The sequence below is a fragment of the Necator americanus genome, chromosome III (genome assembly GCF_031761385.1).
Source record: "Necator americanus strain Aroian chromosome III, whole genome shotgun sequence".
NCBI classification, from domain to species: Eukaryota; Metazoa; Nematoda; class Chromadorea; order Rhabditida; family Ancylostomatidae; genus Necator; species Necator americanus.
Genome location: NC_087373.1, coordinates 33,167,057 through 33,192,926, shown reverse-complemented (window position 1 = coordinate 33,192,926; position 25,870 = coordinate 33,167,057). Strand labels below are relative to the sequence as shown.

The window sequence follows — 25,870 nt, the reverse complement described above, 5'->3', positions numbered from 1 at the left end:
TAATATTAAAATAACGACTGTAAGATGAAACGCATTGAAAGGGAATGTCCAAGGACCAGAGGATTGAGAGCGGATGACGTCATCCTTCTTTGTGTATATTCGCGTTGGTGCAGTGGCGCTCGTCTTTTTTTTCAACTTTCATGTTTGATTCTGAAGGTTTTTGAGCGTTTTCTGTTGCTTCGAGGGTCGATACATTCTTCATTTTTATGTGAGGACAACTATTTTCCTATTCGGGAATAATATTGCCTTTTGCTAGTTAAATATACCGGGAAGAATCACAATTAAGTGATTTTTAGGAGGCAAGTCCTTGTATATATCGGTTTTGTTCTTAGTTTTAAGATTATATTTTATGTTTTAGGCATGCCAGAATACCATCCTGGCCATGGTCATCGTGAACGAGAGAATGATCCGAGGAATCGTTTCAAATTTCTGCGACCAGGTTACGCATAAATAATTGTTTTGCTTTTTTTTTTGTTTTTTTTTTCTGCTCATTGCATCTACTGTTGCGTGTAGAATCTCAGCATTGATAGTATACGAACCAAACAACTGTATTGAAATTTTTAGAATAGTTAGATGGCATCCTTAGATCTAGTGCTATTCTAACCCTTGTTGTTGGTCTCTGGTTGAGAGCTGTGAGATGTTCAATTGAGGAATCCCATTGTTGATTTAAACAATACCTCCACAGTGAAACGCTTTTTATTTTTACTTTAGCGCAGAAGGAGAGTCATGAGTGCGTAGAATTACATCTAGCTATAGTAAAATCAAAACGACATGAAGCAAGGTGCAGTCGCGTCGGCGGCTGCGCTCGAAGCGGCTCAGTATAGACAGCGGTTGAAGCAACTACAGCGAAGAATGGAGTCTGCAAAGATTCCCCCTAGATTCTATCCGCTACTTTTCGCCTCACCGCTTCGAGCTCAGCTGCTGACGCAATTACACCGTTCTTCCTTTCGTTTTGGTCTACTATACACACCACTATACCTTGGTGAAACATATCACTAATCTGAGTTAATTTCTATGTTACTCGTCTTCTTTTATCATTTTTAACACCAAAATGGAAGAAACAATGTGGAAGTGGGTGGATTCATATGTGCGATAGGGAGGAGCCAGCTCTCCTCATGTGACTAAGGTTTAGCTCATGGGGTGCAGCTGAAGTGACGAGGATCCCTTCGTCAGCCATCCGAAAGTGAAGAGGGCATTCGTACAAAATTGGAAGGGGTTGGAGCATTGGGTCCGGCTATCCTGTGTATGGGGGGACTTATTTTGGTCACACAGGTTCTAACATCTGTCCAGCTCATAAATCCACCTTTTCAGATGACCGACCTGATAAAGTCCGTACTGGTCCACTGGTTTTCGAGGATAGCGAACCAACCAAAAAATACCTATTACACACACCTCCTAAAAAATTATTTTAAATACAAAATTTAGGGGGTTAATCACTTTTGAGATAGACTCGCTGAACCATCAGGATCAACGCAAGATACGCTGACTGTATACAACAATCCATATGCTTCGTTGAATATGAAGCAACAACGTGCTCGTTTGCCGATTTATAAGGTATGGTTAGGTACTAGAACAATATTTTGCAGCTCTTGCTACCTTGTTTGAAGTTTGAAATATTAGAGAAGTAAAATGGTGTCATGGGACTAAATACTATTTTAAAATGGACTACATAGATGAAGTTTTGTTTGGTCGAGGGATTACGTTTCTTAGAGGGATAGTTGGTTGGGTATTACCGTACGTGCAATCCTGTCTTAGTTGATATCAAAGCACAATATTGAACATTTGAAACCGTTCACGACAGTCTTGTTGTGCAAATACACTATAAATATTAAGCTCTCTTTTCAACTCTACACAGTGTCTCCTAGTTGTGCTTGAATATTTATTATACTTATTTCTTATGAGATATAAAATAAGTGATTTCTTTCGAGTTCGAAGAAAAATCATGACCAGCGACACGGCACAAAGCAGCATCTTTTTTCAAATAGTAGTTTATGAAGATTCGAGTTCTCAAGCTTTAGTTTTAAATACAAGTTAGGGTCAGATTTTATTTCTATCCTATTCATTTCCGGCCATGAATCCTGTTTCAGTGTTCTTTCTTGAAGATAAAGTGCATGACGTGAAACTTGTGTTTTCAGAATCGAGACCATGTTTTGTATCTATGCGAGAAGTATCGTACGGTCATAATTATTGGAGAAACGGGTTGTGGAAAGAGTACTCAGGTTTATTTCAATTGATTTATTTTCTTTTAAACTCACTTGACCTTGCTTTGTATTTCGGTTTTGAAATAGCGCTTTTTTTTGTTTCGCGACGTAGAAATAACAATCAAAGTCTTTCTTACGCTTACTTTTGTGAAGTTCTGAAGCGAAAAGGCCTCTCTCAGAAAAACAGAAAGGGACGGAAATTGGAACTTACATATACATGATTTTATTGCATTTTCTACTCTTTCACTATTAGTACTACTCAATTTTCTTTCTTAGCTGCTTGAATCTTTTGGATACTGAGCTCTGGTTTCCTACTGAAGACCTTCTGATTAGTTGTTTTTCTAGGTTCCCCAATATCTTTTGGAAGCAGGATGGACTAACGATGGACGAATGATAGGCGTTACGCAACCACGAAGGGTTGCAGTTGTTACGGTAAATCGCTAATCCTATCTTTCTTTAGCACAAAGTTTTCGCGCGATTCCGCAACTGATGACAGAGGGCTGAAAGTATTGTGAAAATGCTGATACAGGAATTTATCTCAAGTCTAACGCTGATACTCCTATAGTCGCATCTCCGTAAATTTTCCGTTTTCAGTTAGCCTCTCGTGTTGCCGAAGAAAAAGAAGCAATTCTAGGTCAAGACGTTGGGTATACAGTTCGATTTGATGACGTCACCGATGATAAGACAAAAATAAAAGTATGTGTTTTATTTTTATTGTTTATCATGTGTTTGTTACTCCCACAATGGTTTTGTCGTCGAATCCGGCCACAACGTGTTAGCCGTGCAGATTATTAACGTTTAACGGTCTCGCGGACCCCTGTAAAACTGCAGTGCTCTCGAACTTGGACACTAAGTAGTTCTGGATAGAATTTTGAAAGTTTGATGCAGCTCACTTACTGCTATTCAAAATCACTGTTTCAGTATATGACGGATGGTATTCTTCTGAGAGAACTATTAACAGATCCCTTACTTTCCAAGTACAGGTGGGTTACCGTAAACGAATGAATGCATTTTTTGAAACAAAATGAATGATTTTTGATTCAGTGTGATTATGATAGACGAAGCGCATGAGAGAACATGCAATTCTGATATTTTGCTGGGTTTGTTACGGAAAGTGCTGATTGTAAGACCAGATCTGCGAATAATTGTGTCATCTGCAACGCTCGATGCAGAGGTCGGTTTTTCTTCATAGTAATAAAGATTTCTATAAAGTTGGGTCAAAACGTTCTGACTTGTGCTCCAGTTATGTAAGCGCTTCCAACCGCTCACGCAACTGTTTTTGCAATTGCACCATAAGTTAGCTCGTTTTGACTCAACTACTCATTACATTACTAGCAGTAATGTTACTGAGTAGTTGAGTTAAATCGTTATTAAAACATATAATAGTACTCTACTATTCAATAAAATCGCTCTTGAAGCAATATTAACACCAATGTGCTTTTAGTTGTTTCGGGACTTCTTTGAGTTGAATGAAAGTGACGACCACAGTCGCGATACAGCTTGTATAATGTCAGTTGAAGGACGAACACATCCAGTTGCCATCTACCATACAAAAACGTCGGTGAATTTTCAGTGACTTTTTATTTGAATTGTTGTGAAAATAAACCTCACAATTCAGTGAATTATAACATTCGAAACGAGATTGTGTATAGAATAGTTGAGACAAGAAGGAAGCTCACGGTTATAAAAGTTCAATTTTCGATATCATTCGAAGGACCGTGTTCTATTCATCTCTGCAACGATAGAGATCTGTGTGGAGCAACGTGATTTCTTTGAAATAAGAACCTCTTTACCTTTCTTTTTCAGAGCGGTGCCAAATTACATCAAAGCTACTGTTGAAACTGTATTGGAAATCCACAAGAAGGAAATTCCTGGTGATATTCTTGTTTTTCTAACGGGGCAAGAAGAAGTTATCGAGGTGAGAGTGTTGGTACATCGTTAGTAATAGGCGGTGTTACTTGGTCAACCACTACATTTTTGGGGGAAAATGTAGCTGGGGGTTGGAGCACTCAGTGGCGCCCTTGTTTCCGCGACGCTGTCTCTCATTTTTCTCTTAGTAACTTTAGCTGACATGTCATTGATCCTATAAGAATAATGCTTAGGTCTTAGGGACCCTACTGCCAACTGATTTAGTTATTTACTTCCAGAAATGAAAACACCACTGAGTTTTCCTCTTCCAACTAAATTTTACCGCTTTTTCCTTATGAAACAAGTTCTTTGTCGCTAATTTGCTCTATTTTTCTTGTCAGGTCTTCCGTTGGGCTCCAAATGTTTTCTATGCATAATTTTTATCATCTGCCATGCGCATGTGGACACGGGGTTTTTATGTTTAGGGATTAAGAAGTTATAGAAGCTAGGAACAGTTTCCCAGACACCGAGAACGGGCAATAGTTACTCTATTGTGTGGTTAAACAAGCGTATTCAGTGGACCATCTGCAATTCGCTGAACATTGCAACTTTTCTTAATAACTCATTTATCCCGACCCTTTCTTCGAACAAAATATAACTTAAATTGATTACGAAGTTGTGAGTATGTTGTTTGAAATTCTATAAATAAAACTTAGAAAGATTTTCAAGGTTTGTGAAATGCTCTCCGATGGTTCCGACCGCCTTCGAAATGTCGATAAACTGTGGATTGTGCCGTGCTATGGTGCGTTGCCACCAAGAGAACAGGTGGATTTTTCATACAAAAACGTTGGAATTACAACAACATAATGTTCATGAATAGTTTCAAATTGTTAAGTGGCTATTCTTTGCTGTTTATTGACGAAACTTTTGTGTCATATAATGTGATTTTGTTGCAGTTGAAAGCTTTTGACTCCACTCCTCATGGCACTAGAAAAGTCGTGGTTGCAACGAATATAGCAGAGGCGTCTGTGACTATTCCAGGGATAGCATACGGTATGGTAATGATCAACAACCTTCATTTTAATATTCGGATCTTTTTTTCATTTTGAGTGTCCTTCTTTGAAAAATAGTCAGTGGTTGTATATCGAGTTGTTCTTTGACTCAAGCTGCTAAAATTAAGAGCTAGTAAGAAGTGAAGATGAGTACTATCATGAGCTATCTCCTACTTTCACTAATGATATATATATATCATTAGTGAAAGTTGGTAGAGGAGGAGTTTTTATCAAAAAAAATGTTGATGCTATTTTTCATTGTCTTTTCATAGCATACCACACGGTTTCAGTAGTAGATTGTGGATTTGTGAAGCTACGGGCTATGAATTCCGATAATGGCATCGAGACCCTGATGCGACTACCGATCTCAAAGGCATCAGCGGAGCAAAGAGCCGGGCGAGCTGGCAGAATTCGTCCCGGCAAAGCGTACAGATTATATCCTGGTTAGTGAATACCTGTCTTCTTTCTCCTGAAAGTTTTGGAATCTTCCAGAGATCTTCATTGCCTTCTTTCTGTTAATAGTAGCTTTTAGAGTCGCAATACGAAAAACTATGCGAAGGGACGATACCAGAAATTCAACGGTGTCATTTGGCACCAGTGGTTCTACAGCTGAAGGCGCTTGGGATCCAGAATGTCCACAAATTCCATTATCTTTCGGTATGCATTGCAGTTGTTTCGAGAAATTTGAGTCAGGACAAGGTTGTTACTGTATCGCTTTGATGAACATGAATTATTTGCTAGAGAATAAAATGAATCTGAAAGATGTGTTATAGAGGCCTCCGTCATGGTCGATGATTAATGCTCTGGAGTTGTTGTATGCACTAGGAGCGTTGGACGAAAAGTAAGTTGCCATCACATACTCTTTTTTTCATGTCACCGTTTCTTCCAATGGAATATATTCTGAAGGTAAGTTTCTCATCCTATTTGTAGACAACGTAAACTTTTTTTTTCCAGATCCATGCTCACTAATCCACTTGGTCTTCGTATGTCCGAGTTTCCGTTGCCCCCAATGCACAGCAAATGCCTTCTGACTTCAGGTGAGAATGAATGAGTTGGTTTGTACAGGATGTTTGAGCATAGGATTTCTGCTTAAAAGATCGCATTGATGCATTTTTAGGCGATTTTGGTTGCAGTGAAGAAATTGCGACAATTATCGCGATGTTGCAAGTGCAAGATGTGTTTGTGGCTCCTACAAGAAATAGGCATAATGCTGTAGGTTATCACTTTTTGAATTATCTTTTTTTTTGGCTTTTTCATCCTTTCCTCTATTTATTTTACAAGTGCATTTATGCTTTTGGCTAGTTGCGCCAATGTTTTACGATAATTAGCTGAAATTTACAGCCGCTTTCTCTTTGAATTGATTGATTATGTCTGGTTATTCATAGTTTTCCAGACCTTGATTATTTCGTTTTCCTATGCTTTCAAAACAAATGCTTCATTCTTTTAGGAGGAAATCAAACGGCGTTTTGCTGCCGAAGAAGGGGATCACATAGCACTACTGAATGTGTATACTATGTTTATGAAGGTTAGTTAAAGTCACCGTAAAATTGGGGAACTGGCGGTTCTTTTTCACTTTTCTTTAGTATTATGCTACGCTCGTAGAGCTTTGATTGTTGGTTATCGAAAGATTCGGAGAAGACGGGATTCTCATTCTATCTAATTTACTCAGAAAATAAATTCCGATTTCAATAATTGGAGTAAGAGAGGAAGAGTTTTGCGTTCGTTATCTTAATTGAAACCCACGTCTTTTGCTGGATTGTTATGGGGAAGATAAGCTGATAAGATGATGTCATATTGAACTGTTATGCAGTTTCAAATGTCGTACGCAAGCAGGTGTGAAATAAAGGATAAAGGTGACGAACGGCCTCACCTACCACAGCGATGATTAAAGGATAAAGGACAAAGTGTCTGGCGTTAATCAGTCCGCTTAGGATGCGCCGCCATGTTCCCTTCAATTCAGAATCGTTTGAGGTTCACGAACGTGTAACTGGCCTATACAATGACTTGGCTAGCCGATGTATCTAGTCAGTGCATTTATCCTTCCTGACAAGTCTGGTACCAGTTTATCGACCCCGGAGGGATGAAAGGTTTGGTGAGCACTAGGGCGGATTCGAACCTCCGATCGATCGTGCCGGAAGCGGAACCTCTAACGCTGCACTACACCTGCCTTGAAATAAGTGCTATTTAATTTATTCGAGTTTCGAAAAGACTATGTATTCTAATGGCAAAAAGAGATTCATGGTAGAAGACAGACGCCATGCAGTAGCTCAAAATCTTGGCAGCGATTCTAATTTTACTAGCAAGTAACAAATAAGGGTTGGTATTTAAAGGAAGGGCTTCACGAGAACCATTCCCAGTTGTTTTCAGTTGGGGATGAAGTTAATTACTAAAAAAGATAGTGTCTGTTCTTAATTAGTAATTAAATCAATCAATTAGTAATAATTAATTTAATATAATTCGTATTCTGATAAATTTGAATAGTCACTTAGTCTTTTCAGAACAATAAGAGTCGGAAGTGGTGTGGTGATCATTACCTCAACTATCGAGGCTTATGTCGCGCTGACAATGTACGCGCTCAGCTGGTGCGGCTGCTGCGTCGCTTCGAAGTTCCTCTCGTTTCGGCAAGGGGGGAACCCGGTGAGTTCTCAGAAGAAACAATAGAAAACGGATACTTTATTGAGTAAGATGCGCAAGAAAACATTCGATTGTATAGGATCATTTTCTGTTTGAAATTGTTTTCTTAGAAAGGCTAGAAGATAGATGAAAAATGACATAGGAAAAAAAGCATAAGGAGATAGAGTTCCTGAGGATATGAGAAACGAGAAGATACAGATGGCTGCAGTATTCAGAAGGAACTATCTCTCAATTTTCCTCGCTTATATCCTTCTACACAAGCTCTTCCTGAGCCCATCTTCTGATTTTGACCCCCTGACGACTCAGTTTAAGCTTCTTTTGTACAACTTTTGCTTGCAATGTATGAATTTGCATTTTTTCAATCAATTTACTTAAAGGCATCACCCCACAAATCTGGGGTCGTGCGGGTTTCAGGTGGATTATCTCTATACGGGGTCGTAGGTTATGGGGAGGAGGGTGATTTCGTCCATTTCTTCCTAATTGCCGTAAAAAAGGGCTGGGAAGATGCTCTCGCACAAGGCTGGCGCGCTTCAGTCGAACTCGTTCACGTGCTTAATTCTTCTCAACCGATAGTGTCCACACATTAAGTTCATTAAGTAACCGATAGACAACTGGATGCCTTATTTGTATGTGCACCTTTACTTGCGGAAGGGTATATGGAGGACTAAGTGGTGTCGGAAATCCAGCACCACAAATACTTTGATCCACTATCTTCCAGCACATCCCAACACAATGAAGAAAACCACTGTAGGAAACATGGACGGGGGCTAGAGTTGCATCGAGCGGCCAGGAAAAAGCGTGGTCCGTAAATCTGGCTCATAAAGTGGCAGTCTAGTGCGTATCCACCTGCAAACTGTGTCACTCGACAAGCACAACATTCTCTCAAAGATCCAACGTAGCGGGTGGTCCAGAAAATTCCGTTCTGTGTACCTTACATATTTGATTATGTGAGCAGAGCGGCGCGGATCGGTTTACTAAAAGCGGGTCTACAGAATGACGTCAGGGCTGTGGAAGTAATACCACCAACGAATTTCAAGTGCCAGGTGATACGTAATCGTGCATATGTTCGACTCTGCACTTCCAGCTTAGGAAACACAAAGGATGAGTGCATTCCGATCAAAAACGAATTAGTCCCATCAAGATCTGCGTGGGTTTTGATCTACGTGGCAAAAAATTGTCCCTTATAAAAACCCTTGTAATTCATTGTTGTGGTACATCGTGGTCTGTTTCGTTACCAGATATGGTTTGCCTATCGTTTGAATGCTTTCTGTAGGGTGATGAGATCCTTGAGAGAATGAATCACTGATGCCTTTGATTTTCCAGCCCCTAACAAAAGCGATAGTGTAGAAACGTTAGCTGTTAATAAGGAAATATCATTTCTAATCTTGGCTACAGCTCAGAGAATTGAGTAAAAAGCTACGTACTCAACATGCCAAACTTCAGTTCAAGGACAGTCGAACATGGGTACTATCATTTTCTTAACTAATTTGATAAAAATTGTAGATGGTGGAACAAAAAAATAACTAAAAGGCAGCACTCAGGAGAAAAATAGTTTTTCTTTCCTTGTTTATCCTTTTTGGTACCAAGAGTTCTTCATTCCCCAGAGTAAACGCTGGTTTACGAGTAATTCGGTTAAAAGTCTTGTTCACTTTCACCAGCTTGTACAGCCCCTCCCTTTGCCCTCCGTTCGCTCTTGAGGGTGTGGGGTGACCATTGCAATGATTTTCAGTTGATGAGTCGATATACGTTTGCCAGTAACGGTGATCCGCGTCGCGCTTTGTCAGCTATGTTCACTTTAGTCCCCTATATTTTTGTCGGAGAGCCTTATGAGTAAATAAACGAAGTTCACTTCATGAATCTCATATCATTTCATTAAGCTTTTCAAGCTGTTTCTTTTCCATAGTCGGTTAACATTGGACTTTGGAGCTGTGTGGAAGATTTACAAAAGAAATCAGCTCACCAATTTTATTGCGATCGCTGCCTTTAATACTTTTTGCTCGAACAGACACCATTCGTTTATAGGAGCTACTACAAAGATCCTGAGATGCCTTGTGTCCGGCTTCTTCTCTCAGGCCGCGCGTTATCACTACACTGGGAAATATGTGACCGTCAAAGAAGAATTCCCTTTTAATGTGTACAAAGGATCAGTCATTATGTACAAAAAGGACTATCCGAAATGGTATGTTATGAGGTTGTGGAGAAGATTTTTCTGGAAACATAGAACAGAAATTATGATTTTTCTTTTAGGGTGATTTTCACGGAAGCTATGCAGGATTCCATCAGAGATGTTTCAGTAATCGAACCACATTGGTTATATGAACTAGCGCCACATTACTACGAATTTGGAACGGTAACGTTTCATATTTACAATACATATACAAATAAACAACATAAAATATGATTTTTTTTTAATGGAGAATTTAATCTAGACAAACGGAAATAGCCATTTTGGTGGTAACAAACTAGCGTGAAAGTATGGTTTTCTTAAAACACCTACATTAACGGTATTGATGTTGGTGGAGTTATAGTGAAGTCAAAACGACATGAATCACGGTGCAATTACGTACGCGTCTTCTCTCGAGGCAGTGCGGTGAAGCGTAGCGGTTAGGAGCATACTGGAGCCGTTGGTGGTACCACTTATAGCTGCAGTTTGCGATGGTCTCATCTCGGTTTCAACTGCTGCCTCCACCGCTCCTTTTCGAGCGCGTACGCAAATGCACTGTGTTTCATGTCATTTTGGCCCGACTATACGTAACTAGTTCCGTTCGAAGGGGATCAGTCGGCGGTTGCGAGCGAGGAGAGACGTCGCTAGCCCTACTCGAACCTACCGGAGGCAGCAGTTGACTAAACTTCCACCTCGATCGTAACTGCTGGCTTCGCCACTACGCCCGCCGCCTACTCCACTGTACCGGATTTTACGTCACTTTGACTCGATTGTACTATTAAGTGAGGTTTATTGAACGTTCCTCAAGAGAATTTTGAACGTTCATGAAAGGTTCAATTAGCGTTGCCTTCATTATAAGTTCAGACATTAGACTGTGCGTCGTCATAATTGTTCTCGAACAACTTCATACCGATCAAGTGATCCGTAATTGTTACAATACTACTTCAGGATAGTGAGGTGGCAAGAAAACGGGCTCGAGAAAGCTGACGGATTGTTGTTGAACCATTTGTTGAAGTGTTAAACAAATATTTTGTTGAAATAACAAATAAATCTATTAAACTGAGAATAGCAACATTTGTGACACACCGCGCTGAGTCTGCGTTGATAGCCAGATTTCTCCTCAATGATTAATGCTCAACGTTAATTGAGGATTCTACTCTCATGTAATGCGGCGGAAGTTGTCGCACATGATTAACTCTTCGCATAAATTTCACGGGAAGAAACTCGAAGAGGATATATGTTCATTTCCAGCAGTGTCACTGGCAGTAAAATACACAAATGCGGAATATATACAATAGCTCCAGAGGACCAGAGCACTTCGGCAACTGTATAGTAACGAACGTGGTCCGTGTTTAGAGTGCTTTGATTTTTTTTTTGATGAAAGCAAAATTTGGCGCTCAAGCTCAAGGCATTTCACTTTGAGGTAGTAAGGTTCTTCACATGTCTGCAGCATTGACCAGCTTATTTCGAGTACGAGCTCATCGTTGACGATCGTGGACTATTCAAGATGCGACAATCACGTAAACGAATATCCAGTTCAGCGATAAGACGGCGCATTTCGTTAGTGTGTACCTGATTATCCTAGAAATGAATTATAGCAGCAATTTATCAACTAGAGATGAGTGAAATTTTCGTAATACCTGTCGAGCTGTGTACATGTATGGAACAACAAGTCCCCGAGGTGCTCCACGTGCTGTCTGAAAAATATAGATGAATGCCGATTGTGATGGTGGTTAGTTGAGAAGAGGAAGATGTATTTAGTTGTGACTTTATATAGAAAAAAAATGGGGAGCCACAAAAAAAATAAAGTAAATTTCGTACAACAGGTTCATCTTTAGGTAGGTATAACTGTAACTAATTGCTTGGAACCCACTCTTTTCCTTGCAAATAATTCATGCATCGAAACACATAGTATAAAACGGACAAATACCTTGCCAGTTCCGACGAATGTCCATCTTCGATTAGGATCAAAATCCATAGGGAACTGAGCCGGTGAAACTGTAACCGGTGCTGATTTCGCAGAAGAAGTTTTGCTGTTACGGCTCGAAACGGTAGACAGTGAGGAGCTGAAAAAAACAAATTTTCAACGACGCTCAGTCAGATCCTAGTCCGTCGTCCACATTATACATTTTTGAAATAGCGCTACTAGCCGAACGAGGTTTACTGTTATTGCTGAGATTGGTCAAACGTGAAGAATTGTGTGATGATGATGCCAACGATTGTTCAGCTTTCACAACTACAGGATGCGATTCGCTCCTTGATGGACATGCAACAACAGGTGCTTCCAACACTAGGAAACCACCACCGGCACTATCTGAAACATGATTCTTCAGTGACTGGCGTGAGAATGTTGGTTTCTTTCTGGAAAAGGCTTACCGTACGGAACACTGCAACTGGTAGTGTAACTATCAACATCGCTGGTTTCGGTCCAAGCTTCTTCGAGAATCGGTCCGAAGATGCTGTCCGTTTGGGTGGCGCGGTCTCTCATGCGAAGCCGATGATGCAGTTCTTGGATAAGATGATGTCGGTCTCGACGTCGAGCGAATGGAAGTACCTAGAAGAGTTGAGTTGAGAAAATCGTCTTACAAATGATACCCAAACTAATATGGGGAACAGATGAGAAAATTCAGTAAATGTGACATGAAAATCATTTGTGTAGGAAGAGGAGTTCAGCGTAGCGTAAGAATCCAATCTAGAAACTCCGATACAAATAATAATGTGAATATTAAACATCGCCCCGTATTTCTCCAGAAAATTTCTAAATGCTAGGTTGTTTGGAAAAGTTGGGGACAGGAAGTGAAGGTTAGCGGAGGACTAAGCATGTAGAGGATCTCTTGTATGGTTGTCTTCTTCTTGTATGGTTCCTATTGTTACAAAAGAAAAAAAGCTCAAGTACTATAGTCTGATGGGTGCACTACTAGAAGTGTTGCACCTACCTTAGCCAGATTTTGACTTGCTTTTCCAGCTGCTTGTCTTGCTGGAGCGAGACCATTACGTAAACGTGATTTACGCTTCTTCCATACTCGCCACATTTCAATCATTCCTAAAAAAAATCAACACTAGCGGTTTTGTATGAAAATGATCATTAACTCACCAATTTGTCCTCCTTCTAAGTTATTGCCTTCTGGATCTGAGCTGTATTCTTCCATAAGGGTTAATAACAGTTCCTAGAAAGGGATTTGATTTGAGAGCGTACGCGAGTGGAGGATAAATTTTTGTAAGAGCTGTGCTGATGGGCTGGGGGAATAGTTTTCTTTTGTACGTGGAGTACTGGACAACACCGTTACTAAGTTGTGTCTCAAAATATAGTCCTGGTGGACTAATCCGAAAACGGTCCGGATCATTGGTAGTGGACAAAACTAGTTTTTGAAAACACCAATCGAAAGCGCGTTTACTGTAGTGTGATAGACAACGAATATGTGGTCGTGAGAGGGAAAAAAGTGAAATTACTCCTCCCTAGTGATGTGAGAGGACAATTTCTCATTTCCTCAGAACATGTAACAATCATATAAATCCAACCTCGAACAATTTTTCCAGTTTGAGCTGAATTACGTTGATACACATCGAAACCAAAGATAAACCGATCATAATGAGACCAAATATGATGAACATATCCTCGCTTTTTGTCGGTGTCACGTCACCTATAAATGTCCTACAGGACTACTCACAAACAATATTGGATAGCATCTATCACTTACCGTATCCAATCGTGGTTAGAGAGCAAAAGAAGAAGTAAAAACTCTTGAAATAGTCCCAATCTTTTTCAAAACGTAAGAAAATTGCAGCACAGAGGAACATCCAACCAAATGCGACGCCTAGAAAAACAGGTTTTCTAAGCGTACAGAAAGTTGTGAGACGCATTACTCACAAATTATTCAAAACCAATGCGTTTACAAACAAATAAGCACGCCATCTATGTTGTCCTGAGGGACTGTGATGTTCAACTGATAAGTCAGTTGTAGCGGTTGCGATTGCTCAAGTCAACATAAACAGCTTCTCCTTCATAGTCGGATCAAAACGACCCGAGGCCAATTGTGTATGCGGCGGCGGAAGAGGTGGTACGGCGGAGTTAGGGGGTGCGATTGAAGGGGACCCACGCTAGCCGGAACGGGACTGTAGGGATGTGAAATGGTCCTCTTCGATCGCAACTATTAGCTCTAGCTCTTCCCTCCACCGAACTGCACAAGGCTTCAGCTGGTTTTGAGCCGACTTTACCTAACGCTAGGAGCAACGGCATTTCGGAGATCCGTTCTTCTTCGGATAGCTTTAGTCGGCTTCCGCTTGATACGAAACACAGATATTCCGCGCCTCTGAAGTGCACGGCATCATTTTGAAAACAGTCACCAGAGTCACCAGATGAACTTCATGAAAGCTCTTCGAACTCACCGCATAAAGAAGTCCCAGACGTGTTCTAGCACAAGAAGGAAGAACCGTCCCAACTTGTGAAGTATCATTAGCACAAGCGGAATTCCAATCACTGCATAGACCTGATAATCATGGGAAAATTATTCAGTAATCAGCTAAAGAGCAAATTCACTTACCATAGCTGCCAACTTTCCCAACCTGGTCTTTGCTGTGATATTACCGTAACCGATTGTGGTGTAGGTGGTCACTGTATCATATTGGTATTAGTATTTACGACTATTTCGGGGTTGTCATAGCGCGAAACAAAGAACGAAAATTGAATGATGAAAACTGTTCAAAAATTAAACATGCAACATTTGTTGTCAGTTCAGTGGATGAACGATGGCGTGGGATTTCAGAAGCGTTGCATACAACTTTTTTTGGAGGACATTTGTGATAACCGCAAATTTTTATGGGTAGGATAAATAATTACAGTAATAAGATAGCAGAAAGTAGATAACAAGTGGACAAAAGTATAAAGGCATCACCCCACGAATCTGGAGTGGTATAGATTCCCGGTAGAGTATTCGTATACGGGATCGTAGATTATTGAGAGAAGGATGATTCCGTCCAATTCTTCCTAATTGCCGTAGAAAACGGCCCGGAAGATATGGCTTCGAGCGTTCCGGCGCACTACTTCCCACAAGGAGTTGGATTGGAGCGCGCCAGCCTTGTGCACGCGCGCATCTTCCAAGCCGTTTTTTTTACGGCAATTAGGAAGAAATGGACGGAATCACCCCATCTCCATAATCTACCATCCCGTATACGAATACTCCACCTAAAATCCGCTCCACCTCAGATTCGTGGTATGCTGCCTTTAAGGAATTCGATGGCGAGAGCGAAATGAAGGCGATAACCACTAACCTGCTAAAAACATAGCGTTCCAAAACGTCCACACAGGTGTTAGCACGTTATCCAGCCCAACCGCTATATTGTAGTCGGTCATACTGTCGTTGATCTAAGATATTCTGCATGATATTCTGAATAAGGATGAATTCCAGCAAAGGCATATCTCGTCGATGTGGAATTATATCGCGAATTCTTTTATGAATCTATAAAGTCCAAACGAATATTTTCGATTATTTGCGTGACTGCCAGGGTAAATCATTCTTGTGCTTTTGCTCCGTCTTTTTAATTTTTTTATAAATTGATTGGAGTGGGTGTGGCGCAGTCGGTTAGAAGTCCGTTGTAGCCACACGGTCGAGGGTTCGAATCCGCTCTGGTGCTCACCAAGCCCTTCATCCCTCCAGGGTCGATAAATTGCTACCAGACCTACTTGTCTGGGAGGATAAAAACACTGACTTGTTCATCGGCTGGCCCCCGCAAGTCAATGTATAGGCCAACACGCGTTCCAAAAAACCTCAACGATTACGACTTCCAGTAAAACGCGTTGGTGCATCCAGAGTGGATTGAGACGCCAGTGACTTTATCCTTTTTTGAAATTGATTTCCATCCTCATATATCGAAATCTCCATTTCCATCACTCGCAGTTTCTACTCAACGGTCTTCAACCCGACTGTCTAACAAATCCTCGCCAAGAGGTGACCTTCACGCTCTTTTGGCTTACTGTCTCGCACTCTTAGACCGCTATCGTTCACTTTTGTCATTTTATTAATCTTCATCACATTGCGGGTGCGGGTATAGCGCAGTCGGTAAGAGGTTCCAGTGTGACTGCACGGTCGATGGCCTGAAACCGCCGTAGTGCTATGCCATTTCCCTTCATCCCTCTTTGATCGATAATTTAGCACCAGATTTATCTGGATGTGTAAATCCATTGAGTTGACACATCAGCTGACCCCGTAAGTCTTTGCAAAGTTGCGTACGTAGGAATACGTGTTCATAAACCTTAAGCGTTTTTAAAATGGAGTCAAGCGTGAAGGCGTGTCCACACAGGTCGTGATCAGCGTGGTGTACTTTATTTTTTATCTGCATTGGTGCTCGCAATATTACTTCTCCCATCCACTAAAATCATTCGGATTTGTTTTCTCGTTTTCCCAACGAATTTTTGGTGGACGATCAACGATGATGATGGTTTCACCAAAACGGTGTTTCGACAACTTCTACATCAATATTTTTATCAGAGAGCTGAAAATGGTTCGAGGTTTTTGATGTGGTGCATATCCGATTAAACTTCTCCTCTCGATATTGTTCTAAGCACACCACCTAAGAACTATAAACAGGAGAACATACTGATCATTATAACCTACCGACCAGGGCTGGTGAACCACTGCGTTCTTAGGAATTGTCGCTCAAGGCAAATGAGGATATCTACGCACTGTACAGCATAGGTGCGGAAGGGAAGAGCCAACTCTCCCCAATGACCGGGGTCTAGCTCATGTGGTGTAGCTGAAGTGATGAGGATACCTTCGCCAACCGTTTAGAAGTGAAGCGGACCCCTCCGAGAACCATTCAAAAGTGAAGGGGTTCGGAGCATCTGTTCCGAGTGTCGCATATATGCTCTACAGTATCCTCAAAGTGCTGATGACTGGATAGTGTTAACGAACCGCATGTGAGACATCCTTATAGCTCACAGTGTTGCGAATGGCATAACAGCATTAGTAACTGATAAGCACTCATTTTTGTTGTTCACTGGACTCCTAACGGAAAAAACCAGAATGTTTCTGATGTACTCCTAACAGATATTTCTTTCGTGTGGTCTAATAAAGTAGGCTTTATTTCAAACTCATTTCCGTGGTGCTTCTCATTCTTGTTCCGCCCAAATAGTGTCATCGAACTTCCACGCCTTTCACTAGCCAAGTGTACTCTGATATGAAAAATCAGCATTCTTCGAGTTTCCCCAATACAAATGGTATTGCACGACAGTCACTCGACCTTTTGTAATACAAATTCAAACCTTCTATTCATCACTGATTGATGATCCACCATCGATTCGTCGTGTGACAAAAATACTATCACAACCTGTGGTTATCATAAACCGTTACGGCGATGCTGTTGCGATAAACATATCGTATACAGGATAGTAGATTATGGAGAGGGGGGTGATTCCGTCCATTTCTTCCTAATTGCCGTAAAAAATGGCCCGGAAGATGTGGCACGTGCACAAGGCTGGCGCGCTCCAGTCGAACTCCTTGTAGAAAATAGTGCGCCAGAACGCCCAAAGCCGTATCTCCTGGGCCGTTTTTACGGCAGTTAGAAAGAAATGGACGGAATCACTCACCTCTCCATAATCTATTATCCCGTATGCGAATACTCCACCTGAAATCCGTACCACCTCAGATTCGTGGAGTGATGTCTTTAAGCAATTTCCAGCATGTTGTGTGTGACTACAAGAACCACAAACGATTCTCCTGGAGAATTCTCATTTTTGTGATCAGGTAGAAGCATGAAAAACGCTAGTTTGGATGGAACCAACTGTTTTACTCAGCTGGAAGCCAGGTGGAGATGTTTTTTTTTTCCAAATGAAGCCCAACAGGTGCAATCGCCATTATTATTTCCGTGTCTCATGATCATCTTGCACTTCTGAGTTCGTCTCGCCAGGCATTGGGGGAACATTTCTGCGCCTTTTTTTCTTCTCTGCTCCATAGCTTAGAGTACGGAGGAAGTTCGTGACCAAATCTCAGATATCCGGAAAGTTTGATTTATTGGTGGCAAACGACTCGCAGAATTACGTCCAAACCGACGCAGCGTTTCAGAACCGCAGACGTCGCCGAGTGCATTGAGTCGGGTCCCGTCGACGGATCTGCACGTCGTCTTCAACTGTTCATATAAGAAACAATGTGGGACCTTGAGAGGCCAGCTTCGAATGGAATTAAAGTAACAGATCCTTATAAATTTCGTAGAATATAAACTGTACGCTCCTCGAACTGCAACTACCTTCCATATAAGTTCTGGTTTACCATTATCTATTATTATCTGTCTATGCTTTCTAATCTTTCTCCGTTATTCGGATGAAGGAGACTCCGCGTGGACTTTCCATATTTTTATTTATGGGGTCGATTTCGTTCATATTCCAGTCAATCACTATCCGCTCTCAATTGTGGCGTGTCCTTCCTGTTGCCGTATATGTGATTGCCACGGTAAGGAAGGATACGGCAGAATTGAGAGTGTGGTTCGAATTACCACGATAGCACTTTACGTTGTGCCTTCACTCGCAATATCATCAAGGAGTGTAGGGAAAAATCCGTGTAAAATTGTGAGATGTGAAAAAAAAACGGATTCTTCCGATCCGTCGAATGTGGAGCGGTCGACAGGAATAAGAATAGAGAACAGAGAAAGCACGCTATCATATTTTCTGGCGATGCTCTACTACTGAAGAACTTTTTCTTTGTTCTTGAACTTTTTTCATTCTCAGTTCCGCATATTTTTGCCGCATCACTCACGAATTCTTCCGATTTGACCAGGGATACCTCACCGGTAGACTACGGTGAAGAAATTCTTCAAAAAGAAAAGAGAGAAAAAGGAAAAAAAGCGAAGATAATAAGGCACGAAGCAATTTCCGTCCAATTTTATTGCCTGAGTACAGAAATGGGAAAAAAAAAGTTTACCTTTTGTCTATACAAGGGCCTTTGCCATCCCATATATGAACCTTCAACTCCAATTTCCCAACATCGTAGAGCTAACTGAATTATGTTAAAGAGTAAGAAAAACTAAGGAAAATTTGGCATTGATAACATCAAATGAGATAGTAGTGGTAAACATAAACAAATTACTAGTCTCCTATTGTAATTATCCATGAATGTCTTGAATCGTACTTGATCGGTGTAATTCCGCAGCGCATGGATGCGTCCAAAGTTACTCTCGAAATGTTGCCGCCACATCGATTCTGCGTTCTGAGGACGAAGTGCCATTGCTTTGTGAGTTTCATTTTCAGTGAGGTAGAAAATTGTCAGCGTATACCAGTAAACTGTCTGAAAAAATAAACGCCAATCCAATGCATTTCAATGCGAAATTCTAGCGAGCTCTGTTCCATCTTGGTTTTTTTTTGTTTTATGGTACACCTGCAGGTGTTTTCAGTAAATAAATGAATGAATAAATAAATTTCGGTATAGAAATCGAGAAGAAAGGTAGATTGGAGAAGTATATCAGCAGTGATCTTTCCAAAAAAGGAGGTAGCAAGTGTCGTACTTTCTATAATTCTATGAAGCACTCTCTATCCGTTGATCAGACGCGAAATCTCTGAAACACTCAAAGATCAAGGGTGATGTGCCAGAGAACTGACCCAAAACAGTAACCGTTTGACGGTACAAAGTATAGAGCTTGCGATGTAGAGTGCGAACATGAGGTTACTCGCTTAATTCCCTTAACCGTCCCAAAAAAGACGGCTTGGTAATGCGTTTGTTTCTACGATTCATGCTAGAACGTGCCACCCTTGTACACTTTTCAGTTCACTCAGCCGCCAGCCGTGGACGTACGCTGTTTTTTTAAAAGGCATCACCTCACGAATCTGATGTGGTACGGATTTCAGGTGGAGTATTTGTATACGGGATCGTAGATTATGGAGAGGGGTGTGAGTCCGTCCATTTCTTCCTAATTGCCGTAAGAAACGTCCCGGAAGGTACGGCTTCGAGCGTCGGGGGGTGATGCCTTTGAAGTAACAGATCCCTATAAATTTCGTAGAATATAAACTGTAAGCTCCTCGAACTAAACGTTATGAATTAAAAAAAATCGTTAAATCATCAAGATTAAATCACGAGTGGTGTTGCGGTGCATTTGCGTACGCGCTCGAAACGGCGCGGTGGAAGCAGCAGCTGGAACCGGGACGGTCACAAACTGCAGCGATATTTGGTGCCAACAAAGGTCCCGTCACGCTCCCAGACGCTAAGCTCCATCGAAGCGCCGCGAGAGAAGACGCGTACGCAATTGCGTACATGCTTCATGTCGTTTTGACCCTACTATAGACCCCGAACTCTACTTTTTCTGTCACGTTTCCACACTACGTCAATTTCGTGATACCTTTAAGAGCACGCCAATGTTATTTGACTGAAAAGCATACAAAAGTGCCGTTGACGAATATGGTCCGGTCTTGTATCTTACATCGTAACAATGTCAGTAGTACTGTAGTTAGCGATGATTAGGAGAGAGGGGAAAAACGAGAAAGGCGTTGCTCTACCAGGAAACTCTGTCGGATTGTGATGCATCAGGTCAGTACTTGATGCAGAGATGAGCCTATACCGTCAGATTTGTGTTCAATGTTCATTTGTTGTTGCAGATGCAAGTGATGGTAGCCAAATAAGGTTTAAAGAGGAGAAAAAGCGCTAGAGTTAGGCCAAATGACGTAAGCAGTTTAGTGGAGCCTGGAATAAAAAATGATCTAAGCAGCAGTAATGTTAGTAGGTAGCACATCGATGGGGTGACATGCTCCTTGCCCCTCTCTCCTCATCATCGCTGACTGTGATGTCGTTTCTTTGCATTTGTTTTCCATGTGTTTTTTTTTTCTGTGTTGTGTGCTCCTGTCGGTTACTCTGAAGGCATACAACGTCGGTGCACCTGCAACTTGGTAGGGGATAGAAGATAGGGGAATCCATATCTTCACCAAGGTGTGAACTTCACCAGAGAGTTTGGAGAGTTTTGAGCGAATATCAACAGAACATCATTAACTTGCGTTGGGTGCATGTTAACGCTACTGCTACGCTAAGATAAAGATTTTCTCATTTATCCTTTGTTTATAACAGTTACGGATAACTCAGCCTTCAATTGTTTAACTAATTGTCATTCAGAAGGCTCCAGGGTGACAGTAGATCTTCTGGACAACAGGCAATAGATCTTGCACTACGTTTTAACGGTAAGCTAGAGAACAACCTCATAACGTCCTTACCTTGTGTATTTCGTTGAGCGCAAACTTCCGATATGCTCGATAGTGTAATTTTCGCACATAAGAGTTATTTCTGAATAAAAACGATTCATCCTAATCTTATAAACATATTACTTCCAATTTTGTACTCACGCGTATGCTCTATTGTACTCAGAAAGTCGGTCATGTACGCGCATAACAACATTCAGTAGCTCTTCCTTCAGTGCATCGATGAAATTGCTCTGAAACGGACGTACACACATATATTATAATAATTGAGTTAGAGGCTGCATTGAAAGAGGGTGTATTGTTACAAAGGCGATGAAAGTGTGTAGTTCTACCGGTCAAAATCCTTTTAGGAGACATTATTGGAACGCCTGCTTGGCCACCATACTTATTACAGGTTTCCATGTGCGACTTTCGATAAACCTCGGCATGTTAGCGCTTCAATAATTGTTTTCTTTAGTAGAGCTGTACACGAGGTTGTTATAGTCCTTTATTCGCGGCTAACGTTTCGGCAATATCGCCTTCTTCAGACCTGTGACCACCCAATGCAGTGGAGTCATATGATTTCCTTTTGCCGTCCAGGTGTTCTTTGATTCGAATACATGGTGGTCTAGCTGTTTCTCCTATGTATTCGTCACCACACTGTACACAGGAAATCATCACATGAACTCATGCAATCACCCTCGTTGTTATCCTGGCATATTTTACGCTCCGGTGTCGTGCAAATACGATCATATAGGCGATTCCGAATGAGTGTTTGCTTAAGGTTACTAGGGGAAAGCTCCACGATGGTGACAGATTATTTAAGGCTGATATTTGATTGTGCTAGTCACCTCACATCAGGTATCTAGCAGTGGCAGGATAGTCAGCTGATCCTAAGGTACGATGTTTTCTTCCACTGGTAGCTATGAGGCCCAACGGTTGACGTAGGACTTTCTTTGTTGGGCGGATAAGGCGTTTGATCGGATTATTCACGTTCGATTTCACCCCTTTCAGGCTCTGAAGAAGGCGATACTGCCGAAACGTTAGCCACGAATAAAGGACTATAACAACCTCGTGTACGGCTCTACTAAAGAAAACAATTATTACACGTTTCTTTTCATAATTTATCACCCTACAAAATGTAATCTTCATCCAACCTATTTTTGCCTAGTTCTCCTTCTTTAGAGCTTAAAAAACTATAGCCGACTTCATTTCATCGCAGCCTTCGGTGGGAATGGAGGGCGGGGTGAAGTTTTTATGATCGCTTCACTGAAAATTCCGTGTTGTCATAATTCACAATCCATCCTTATTTTGTGAAGAGATAAATATATCGGAAAGACGGGTAAACCATTGCTTATGATGAAAATCTAGATTACAAATGGAAGTACGGTGTCTTGAAGAAGTCGCGAAGTCAGCTACCTTCTTGTCACCTTTAATAAAGGATGAAGGATAAAGGATCCGGCGTTAGTCAATCTGCTCGGGATGCGCCCCCACGTTCACTTCAATTCAGAATCGCAATTCGCCTATACAATGACTTGCAGGGGTTAGCCGATGTCTGAAGTCAGTGTTTTTATCCTCCCAGACAAGTCTGGTAACAATTTATCGGCCACGAGGCTTGGTGAGCGCTGGGGCGGATTCGAACCATCGATCGGTCGAGCAGACACAGCGGAACCCCTTACCGACTTCGCTACACCTTCAATACACCCTCAATATTGGTGACATCCATTTGTTCCTAATGTTTTACATAGTTCTCACAATCGAAACCCCACCTTGTCCCTTAGTATCACTTCCTCATGAGATTTTTCTATAGACCAAAATATGAGCCCACCAAGAAGGGAATAGGCAAATAGTAGTATAATCGGAAAGAGGTAGTGAACCCGTGATTTCTCGTAGACGAACTGAAAACACATTAATATTAACATCGTCGTACAAATATATCTGACAGAAGTTGAACTCACCTGGAGATATCCTATAAAAGTTGCCCATTTGCTTTGTTTACGAGAATCATCATTTCTTGGCTGCTTACTAAATGCATTACTCCATACCCTTTCATTAAGGAGCAAATGCTGAATTAATACATCATCAAAATCGATTAATCAATTAATCGAAGAAATAATAGCACTAGCACCTGCAGGGCGTCACCGTCGATATGAGCAGTACTACGGCGTACATACGGGTATCGTAAAGAGGAGTTCATCTATATTATTGAGTAGTGCACCTAAAAATGATTTTTCATTTCAAGAAAAAAATTCGAAGAATCAATCTATAAAGTTCTGCAATAACTTATTGGGCGAGCTTGTGGATAAGTCATAGAATATGTAACCATCGTCTTGTTTATTCACCATTTTGTACAGAATTGAAATATATGTTTAAAAATTGTCCAAATGCAAAATACAATAAAAGAAGAGGATGTTCAATCATTAGACTATGTTATATGATTTAAAAAAGAATCAAACGAGATAAAGTGCACAAATAAGTCATATTGACGAAGTAAAACTATAAAAATTGCTGTAAAAAGGAAAAAAAAACTGTATGAAACCAACTCCAAAGGATATCCGAAGGAAGAAAAAGAATGTTGCATTTAGGAAAACTTTGCAACTAATAACTAGCACGCTAGCAAATGGGCGACATATATTGATTGAATATATTATATATATATTTATATATATTGATATCTCATTGTGAAAGATGATAGTAAATTAATCAAAAAGTAGTTTTATGGTTAAGTTGTAAACTGGCCAACAATCTAAGAATTGAAATGAAAATAAATGTGTAACTTCTTCATAGGAATGAAGAGAAAAAAAGAAGAAAGGAAAAGATGGATTGAACTCGATACACACGACGTTCCACACTTTTTGATTAGCAAGGGATTAGATTGATAGAACAATAAACACTCCTAGTAATGGGCTTCGGTTACAAAAACCAATATTTTTTGAATGTCTAGTGTGAACAACAATGAACCACGCATGCAGAAGAATTACATTGCGAAATTTAAGAATAAGCTGGAAGGTCTGGATTATTTCATGAGGGTAAGTGCTCATGAAGAATTTAAGTGTGGATCTTGCAAAACATTTTGCTCTATAGACTTTTATAAGACATTTAAAATTAAGAATTTTAAAAGAGGAATGCGAACTAGTTTAATTATGAATGATCCTTTCAGATTCTTTTTTTCATTTTTCAATCATCTGTTCATCTCCACCGCGCAAAACGAAACCATTTCCAATGATTAGAGTGCGCCACAGTTCCCTATGACTATTTAAGATAAAATGATACAACCCAAGATTTGTAGTGAAGATGACCATTTGTAAGTGTGCAGAATAAAAATGCAATGCAACGGGTTTGCCTTCCGTTTTGGGTTTATATCTTATATTTGATCCGAAATGAAAGCAATCAGGGATGTTCTCCATACCTGGTACATTCTTTCGGTTGGTAGGAGGAGGAGGAGGGGAAGGAGGGGGGCGCAGTTCGCAAATATCACAGTGAAAACGCGAAATTTCGGGACAAAAGTCTAGGTTTGAGACACATAATTAGTTCCGTATAGGGTTACCTAACCAGAAATCCTTTACATTCATAGGATGGTTGAAATGGATGCTATTGAAAAATTCGGACGGAACCATTCCTCATATCCGTATGAGTGAAGATAGCAATTTCATTTAACGATTTTTTGTGTAGCCATCGCTATCCGTGTAAGTATGTAGTTGTCTCGTTCAGTAAACTGATGTCTTGGGTGTTCCTTATGTCTTTTATTCCCGTATTTTGAGCCGGTGTTTGCCGCGACACCTGAATTTACGCTCCGAAACTTATCTGCTATTGGGAACGACCAAAATCGAGAATTTCTCTTAAGTTGCCTGACTTAAAATGCACCACGGACGGTGAAATGCTTTTGTTTGTTTAAATTTGGATTCTGGCTGTAGTCGAAAGGAAAAGTCTAGAAGCTATACAACTGAAGAGATTTGAGAACCTTTAGCACAGTTCTTTCATGGAGGATTATTCGAAGGATATTCTGGGAATTCCCTTAGTAGACTTACAAACATGAATTACCACTGCTATTCGAAGTGATTTTCAAACAAATGTACATAAATTGTGAAATCTGTAAGTCGCGACGGCGTCGGAACTTTGGTAGAAACTCTAGAGATGCTCAGATTTATGAATCCTGACCACAAAGGTGATTGTGTTCGTAAATAGGAAATAGTACGGAATACTGAACAACCCAAGGTAATGGAGTTGTTTTGCCGACATGCTTACAACTGATTACGCATTCATGAATCCCATTGGTGCTAACTAAACAAATCAGTTGTACAAAATTGAAAGCTCCTTTTTTGCATACAAAGGACATGAATATCCGGAACGTGGTTTTTTTCTGTTGGACGTGGTTAATGAGATATTTGTATTTCTTTACAATATACTGGAAGATTAACAGGCAAACATTCGAGAAGTGATCGATTTTATTGAAAATATGGGCAATATTGTGGAGAAAATGCAAACAACGAGCGCTGCAATGAAAGAAAGCTGAACAGGATAAAGGATAAAGGATAAAGGATAAAGGATAAAGCCATGAATCTGGAGTGGTAAAGGCATTTCCGGTACCCCATTCGAATACTGGGTCGTAGATATATGGGGTGGAGGGTGATTCCGTTCATTTTGGGTCCTAATTTCCGTAGAAAACGGCCCTGAAGATACGGTTCGAGCTTTTCGACTATTTTCCGTAGAAAAGGAGGAGTTCGATTGGAGCGCGCCAGCCTTGAGCGGTGCCGCATCTTCCGGGTCGTTTTTTTAGGGCAATTAGGAAGAAATGGACGGAATCACACTCCTCTCCATAATCTACTAT

The 25,870-nt window shown here is 40.8% G+C and overlaps 2 protein-coding genes across 5 annotated transcripts; one reads left to right on the top strand and one right to left on the bottom strand.

The window, feature by feature from the left end:
* Nucleotides 1-24: 24 nt before the first annotated feature.
* On the top strand, nucleotides 25-10,886 carry RB195_011763 (uncharacterized protein; the record flags this gene model as incomplete). 2 transcript variants are annotated; one of them, XM_064193324.1, is made up of 24 exons in its annotated part: nucleotides 25-103; nucleotides 297-299; nucleotides 359-439; nucleotides 1,312-1,338; nucleotides 1,445-1,554; nucleotides 2,136-2,219; nucleotides 2,547-2,633; nucleotides 2,796-2,897; nucleotides 3,123-3,184; nucleotides 3,246-3,375; nucleotides 3,646-3,758; nucleotides 4,008-4,119; nucleotides 4,779-4,874; nucleotides 5,006-5,102; nucleotides 5,392-5,544; nucleotides 5,634-5,758; nucleotides 5,875-5,942; nucleotides 6,056-6,138; nucleotides 6,219-6,313; nucleotides 6,549-6,626; nucleotides 7,600-7,738; nucleotides 9,758-9,914; nucleotides 9,983-10,085; nucleotides 10,848-10,886. In XM_064193324.1, the coding sequence occupies 24 exons, from the start codon at nucleotides 25-27 to the stop codon at nucleotides 10,884-10,886; spliced, it is 2,223 nt and encodes a 740-aa protein (XP_064050906.1). The 2 variants fall into 2 exon arrangements, with proteins under 2 accessions (XP_064050906.1, XP_064050907.1); XM_064193323.1 differs by lacking the exons at nucleotides 25-103; nucleotides 297-299 and having other exon boundaries at nucleotides 361-439; nucleotides 1,312-1,332.
* Nucleotides 10,887-11,360: 474 nt separating this feature from the next.
* Nucleotides 11,361-23,239, bottom strand: RB195_011762 (uncharacterized protein; the record flags this gene model as incomplete). 3 transcript variants are annotated; one of them, XM_064193320.1, is made up of 20 exons in its annotated part: nucleotides 11,361-11,480; nucleotides 11,540-11,596; nucleotides 11,830-11,965; nucleotides 12,027-12,213; nucleotides 12,276-12,453; nucleotides 12,836-12,942; nucleotides 12,994-13,066; nucleotides 13,419-13,540; nucleotides 13,598-13,714; nucleotides 14,115-14,209; nucleotides 14,286-14,386; nucleotides 14,441-14,511; nucleotides 15,168-15,261; nucleotides 18,809-18,883; nucleotides 19,016-19,171; nucleotides 21,079-21,148; nucleotides 21,208-21,296; nucleotides 22,812-22,940; nucleotides 23,001-23,108; nucleotides 23,171-23,239. In XM_064193320.1, 20 exons carry the CDS (start codon nucleotides 23,237-23,239, stop codon nucleotides 11,361-11,363), a joined length of 2,154 nt encoding a protein of 717 aa, XP_064050903.1. The 3 variants fall into 3 exon arrangements, with proteins under 3 accessions (XP_064050903.1, XP_064050905.1, XP_064050904.1); XM_064193322.1 differs by lacking the exons at nucleotides 18,809-18,883; nucleotides 19,016-19,171; nucleotides 21,079-21,148; ... (2 more) ...; nucleotides 23,001-23,108; nucleotides 23,171-23,239 and having other exon boundaries at nucleotides 15,168-15,249; XM_064193321.1 differs by lacking the exons at nucleotides 11,361-11,480; nucleotides 11,540-11,596; nucleotides 11,830-11,965; ... (12 more) ...; nucleotides 21,079-21,148; nucleotides 21,208-21,296 and adding an exon at nucleotides 21,541-21,702.
* Nucleotides 23,240-25,870: the final 2,631 nt, after the last annotated feature.